The 6236-nt window shown below is 43.8% G+C and overlaps 1 protein-coding gene across 1 annotated transcript in view; it reads left to right on the top strand.

The window, feature by feature from the left end:
- The first annotated feature begins 1074 nt into the window (after positions 1-1074).
- Positions 1075-6236, top strand: part of RIMBP3C (RIMS binding protein 3C) — a 30206-nt gene continuing 25044 nt past the window's right edge. The window contains exons 1-6 of the mRNA XM_009870408.1: positions 1075-1179; positions 1497-1580; positions 1956-2045; positions 2540-2662; positions 3252-3356; positions 3696-3746. Coding sequence (XP_009868710.1) covers positions 3255-3356; positions 3696-3746 — 153 coding nt within the window. The 5' untranslated portion in view covers positions 1075-1179; positions 1497-1580; positions 1956-2045; positions 2540-2662; positions 3252-3254. The remainder of the gene's footprint in view (positions 1180-1496; positions 1581-1955; positions 2046-2539; positions 2663-3251; positions 3357-3695; positions 3747-6236) is intronic.

The raw sequence follows: 6236 nt of genomic DNA, 5'->3' as shown, positions 1-6236 counted from the left end.
GTGCAGCAAGTGTCTTGCCTTAGCTGGCATCCACTGGCATTCCTTCGAACCTAATGTCATTAAAGTTTACTGAAATACAACATTTTCAGTTTGCGAGGAAGCGTAATTTTGAAGGGGAAGTGTGAAGTACAGATTTGAAATGCGCCAGGTGGTTAAAAAAAGAAAAAAAGTCTTATTGACGTTTACACATGGATATTCCGGAGTTAAATACCAGTTTCACAGCACATCTGAAAGCTCCCAAGGGCTGGAGCTTGTAAGGTACAGTGGCTTGGGTGGAGGATCTCAAGGTTTCCAGTGCTGGTATGTCTCAGATTGCCAGACTTCCATGTGAACCTTATTCCACAGGCGATAGGGAATCATCGAACCGCGCTGCGGGATGGCACCTTCAGGATTTTCCTCATAGCAGAAAATCTGAATACCTTGATAGCCTGGATTTGAGTGCAATCTCTTCGAGTTTTCTGGCTTTCAGCAGTGGAGCCATGAATATAAATGTAGTTAAAGTCAGGGTCTAAAATAGGAAAAAGAAATGTTCTTTTAAGGACAATGCTTAGACACTGTCCTACTGGCTGGGACTTAGTAAGGTAGCCCCTTCAGTGCTGTAGGTGTTCCAAGTGAAATGAGAAATTCCTCTTCTGATGAGAGGTCAACAGAAGGATAAAGTCTGACATGGAGTCACAGAATGCTGCTGGTTGCTCGTGGTACAGGTTGGCTTTGATGATCCCAAAGATCTCCTGACCCTGAAATGTATTTATGAAAAAATAGCTTAAAATTTGCTGTTTAAAACATCATAAAACCCCCCTTTCTTCAGTTTACCTCAGACCTTACCCTGCTGTCAGGAGTTACTCTAGGAGGACAATGTCAGGTCAAGTATCAGAGTGAAAATTCAGAGCATCAAAGGTGTGTTTGTAGCCTAAATGAAAAGGCGTTTTGTTGGAAACTTGTGTACGAACTCGTACAGAAGAGTGTCTCCCAGGTGGTGCTGCCAGGAGAGCCCCTTCTCCCTCGGTGTGCGGGGTGTGCTCTGTAGTTGTGGCTCTCCCTGAGCTCTCTGGCATCTCACTTGCTTTCCAGGTAGAACCAGGTGTGCAGCCGCTGGGACCTGCCTCTGAAGGACATGAAAATTTCCCTCCCAAAAATGCAATAACAGACCAACATAGCAGCCAACAGATACAGCAGCTGGTGAGTTGTCAGCCTAGTTTTGAATGAAGGAGAGCTATACTTTTGTGTGGCGTTTTCACCTATACACTCAAGGAAGAGATTTTTGGGGACTTGAAGTCTTTCTAAGTGCAGCTGCTCTGCAAACATTTTTTAGTTTTACTATCTTTGAAAAAAAAAATCTCCTTTAGTTTCTATGTTGTTGGTGTTTGTCACAAAGAGATTTTCTTGAAGAAAATAAAAATAACCAGTACAGCCTTGAATGTGAGAAGCTGGGCTTGAATTTCTTATGTGTTGTAAGAAAGTGTATTTGCTGATCTACTTATGCTTGTTTAATGCAGGAATTTGAGCTCAAGAAGAAGCGCAAAAAATGTGAAAACCTTGAGCATGAAGTGAGGAAAAAGCATAAGAGATGCAAAGAATTGGTAAGTGTTTGTGTTGCCTACTGTTGTGAGCATAATGGTAGAAGAGGAGCTACATCGTTGCATGCCTCCTTTGGATTCTCTTCAGTTTATCTTAACAAGCAATCACCAGCCTTTCTCAAGCAAAGACATGGAAATATCTTGTCTCTTTCTGGGCTTTGAGGCTACATAAATGGGAAAAAAAAGTAAGAAATCTCCTGACGTGAGGCTAGTATGTACTTGAGCAGTGCTGCACGCTATTGCCTTCTACCCCTCAGGCAGCATCGCATTGGCATCCTGCTGCTTCAGCCAAGAAAAGCAGTGAAGCTGCTCCGCAGAATAGTTTGGGGCAGTTAGTCTGAGGGCCTTGGTGTAGTAACGCCTGCTCTGTCTGGACAGGAGATCCAGCTGCAGGAGGTACAAAGTGAAAATGCACGACTGGCCGAAGAGAACTCACAGCTGAACGAGAAGGCCGGATGGGCAGGACAGGTAAAAAGCAATATCCTTGTTTGTCTGGTGGAGCATTAGCTTCTGTCAAGATGGGCTGAGAAGAACTCGCTAGCATGCTGGGTTTTCAAGTTGCCAGCTGAGTAATGGTTGTGTGCCCACCTGAGTTCCTCTCCATCTCCTGTATCCCGTAGCAAGCAGCACAGTTAGCTGCCATGTTCTTATTACAGAATTTGCCAAGACTTGAGTGAGATGCTTTGTCCTTACATAAGTTCATGCTTGGGTTGCCCTGGGTAACCTGTTGATGAGTTTGTAACCCAAAACAGATTGTGGTTCATCACACTGAGGGCTGAGAAAAATGCTAGTGTATTTGTTTCAAAAGCCAGAGGGAGAGGAGCTTCATGATTTTAGTATCACTACAAGTAGAAAGCGGGTCTACAAAACCGCCTATTGAGATACGGAAATAAATTGTCATCCGTTATTTATACAAGGAGTACTGTGACTACCTGTGTTAATTGAAAATCCTTTATCTTCAGGTTGAATCTGAGAATGCTGACCTGAAATTGCAGGTTGTTTTGGTTACTAAGGAACGGGATTCAGTAATTCAGACGAATCAAGGACTCCAAACCAAGCTGGAGAATCTAGAGCAGGTGCTGAAGGTCAGTAGGATCCACATGACTGGTAGGACTGTCCAGACACTTAGAGCTGATTTTGGATGACACATATCCTATCTTGGTTTCCTTTATCTTCAGGTTGAATCTGAGAATGCTGACCTGAAATTGCAGGTTGTTTTGGTTACTAAGGAACGGGATTCAGTAATTCAGACGAATCAAGGACTCCAAACCAAGCTGGAGAATCTAGAGCAGGTGCTGAAGGTCGGTAGGATCCACATGACTGGTAGGATTTTGGATGACACATATCCTGTCTTGGTTTTATTTTTTTTCGTCCATTCTTTTGTCTCTGTGCTTGGAAATTCTGCTTCTGCGGGATCCTGGAACATGGCCTTCCAAAGTGGGCAGAGGTGCTTTAGAAAGGCTATTTCAGGGAGGGGGAATAAGGTGCCCATCACAGATTTTAGGATTTTTCTTTGACTGTGTTGTTCTGGCTTGTGGTAAGAGTTTCTTCCTTTCTCCTCTGTTTAATGATGACATGAAATACAGGCCATGTCTTGATATCATGGCCCGTGGTAGGGCACAGGATGGTATTTCAGTAGTGTCGCCCTTCAGCTGTGTGTGAATTTTTCCACAGCACATGAGAAATGTGGCTGAGCGAAGGCAGCAGCTGGAAGTCGAGCACAAGGAAGCGCTGCTAGTCCTGCAGGAGAAGCAAGAGGAAGTCAGGCGGTTGCAGCAGGTAGGCAGTGTGCGAGAGAAGCGACACTTTACTCTCTAAGTTCTTGGAAAGCGATGGGACTCCTTGCACCTCGTTTCCTTGGAAGTGTGACACGGAGGAGGTGTATGTGAGTTTACAGGATAAAGAGTTTCTGCATTTAAGCAAACTCTGGTACCTGAGTGAAGGACTTTTCTCACGAATGGCAGATCTGATCTCTCACTGCTGTTTGTCCAAACACCAAACACGCCTTCAGTCTGTACAGTGTTTTAAATCTCTAATGGTCTGTCAAGTGGTGATGGCAGTAGAAGTGAACTTAGGTATGCTGCTTCCTTATTTACTCCCTTTCTTTTTTCTTCTTAGGCTCAGGCAGAGGCAAAAAGAGAACATGAAGGAGCAGTACAGCTTCTAGAGGTAAGACAGACGAAAAGATGGATTTGTGGCTGCAGATTTAGTATCTTATATTCTTGATACCAGCTTTCTTGATGCCCTGGGTTTTGTTGGTTCTTTGGCAAAATACTTGAACATCTCCATAGGATGTGACATGTTTCTGCCATGAACAAGTCCAGTGTGGCTTTCTAGAGATGTTTTACAAGTCAGTGACACCAGATGGACCAAAGAGAGATAGTCCTTAAAAACTAGTGTAATGTCATTTCAACAACTGTAATCATAGTCATTCCAGAACAATGATGTAGGGCACAACTAGGGCTTTTAGGGTGCCTGCACTCCATATTGTAATCTTTACATGTGTCTGGATTGCTTTTTGATGTGATATTAATGAAGAATGAGTGTTGTCCATTTCCCCTTGGAAGAGTTCAGTCACGTGGTTGTCATAAGTGGAGTCTCCTTCCTTGGTGATCTTCAAACCTCAGTGACACAGAGCTCTTAGCGATCTGCTTTGAGCTGTGGGAGTTGAACTAGATGGTCTCCAGAGCTGCCTTCCAGCCTCAGCTGTTCTGTAGTTTGGGGATAAGGCAGTGATGGGGGTGAGCAGAGGTGTGGAGTGGTTTCTGTGTGCAGAAATGCTGAGACAGAAGAACCTTGGGGGTTGTCGTCACTGGAATGAAGGAGTTTAGTTGTGGTTCCAAAGTACCCGAGACAAGATTCTTAACTGTGTTTTGCGTTGACTAGATGCAAAAGATGACAGTGACCTGAAATCACGTCAAATCCAGGTTCTGAGCTTGGCCTTGGTCTCGGTTCCCAGTACTCACTGGTCTCAAACCTGGGGGAAGGTTGATTTTATGGGTGGTTGCAATGTGCTGGGAAAAGAGAACTTGAAATTTAACACAGACACTCAAAGCGTGTTGTGATTTGGAGGCCCTCAAGGAGCGCATCGTTCTCTTATTCATGGATTTGGCGTATGGGATTTGGCTTTTGTTTAACAAGCAGATGCTTCTGGGAATGAGACAGGAATCTCGGTGTGGAGCAGGGCAGACACTGTAAGTCGGTGAGAAAACAATTTCATTCAAACTGAAGATTGGATTGGTTTTGGCAGATTGTTGATTTTTTGGCTAGTGTAACTGCTGATGTGGTTTTATTTCTTTTTGCTTTTCTTCGTGCTACCAGAGTACTTTGGATTGCATGCAGGTACTGCTATAATCCTGTCAAACAGGACATTTTTCTCCTCTGTCCTGACTTTGACAGTTGCTTGATGCTGTTGTTTTAACTATACTCTGGAAAAGATTGCAAGAGTGTCACCTCCAAGAAATAAATGTAATTAAAGGAGCTACCACTATGAGTTTGATGGAACAGCTGCTTTTCTGTTTAAACGCTTTGCTTTCTCAGCCAATTAGAATTAGGAGCTTTATTTTATTTTTTTTGGCATTTCCAGATTTTTAGAATTGTCTAGCTGTGCACCTTCTCCATGTGTCACATACATTTAAAGGTCTTTTTAGAACTACCTGTAGTCTAAGAGTGAAGTGTGTCCTTCAAAATCTGAAAGCGGTGATGGTATCATTGCAAATGAAAGTGTCATGGAGAAAAAAGCAGGTCCTGCTGGCTTTGTAGTTGGTTAGAAGATGGGAAGCAGAGATTGTGAATAATATTTTTCACAGAAGAGATAGTAACTAATGTAGTTATATTCTGGAAGCTGTGCTAGCTGGCCTATTCACAAATGATTTGGAGAGAAGGCTTGTATGGAAGTGGTAGGGTTTGTAGCTGATAGAAAACTGCTTTCGAGAGTCACCTTTGGATCTGACTGCAAAAAGCTGTGAGAAGATCTCATGAGTAATGAGGAGATTAAATGACAAGTAACACTGATGGTGCAAAGGAGAAGTAGCCAGGACTAAACGTGTGCAGTGGTGGGCTCTGAATCACCTGTTGTGGCAGGAAATCCAGTGCTTGACGTAGGGTGATTTTTCTTTTTAAATATGTCAACCTAATTCACAGATCTGGTCAAAAAGGCAAGTACAGTGTCAGGAACTTTTAGGCAAGGAATTGGGAACAGCCCAAGGACATCTATTGGTGTATTCCCATGTCCTGTAGAAGTGGCCTGCACACCTGTGTGGAGTTATTGGCTGTTCCTTTATTCCCTTTGGCACTAGCCCTGCTTTGAGCAGGAGTTGTACTGCAGACCTGCAGAGTTCCCTGCTAGCAAAATCATGGTTCTCTGATCCAAAAAAAAACCCCATATAGCAGAAGATACAGAGAAAGGTCACAAGGGCCATCTGGATGTGGAATGCCATCTGTGGGAGAAGGGTAAATAGAGCAGCCAGAAAGGAGAGTGTCTAAGAGGACAAGGCTGAGCCAGTGGGAGTTGAGTCTAGCTTGGTGTGGAAAATCAGAGTAAGTTCCCACAGTGGTGGTTAAACTGACCTCGCCAAGCTCTGCTCCCTGCTCTTGCAGCCTCTTCCGGTAATCACACACTCAGTTGATGTGAGGCTCCTCTTTCTCCCCTTTTTGGAT

This window comes from Apaloderma vittatum, unplaced genomic scaffold (assembly GCF_000703405.1).
Source record: "Apaloderma vittatum isolate BGI_N311 unplaced genomic scaffold, ASM70340v1 scaffold13135, whole genome shotgun sequence".
NCBI lineage: Eukaryota > Metazoa > Chordata > Aves > Trogoniformes > Trogonidae > Apaloderma > Apaloderma vittatum.
Note: the sequence above shows the minus strand (reverse complement) of the source record. Positions and strands in the feature narration are given on the sequence as shown.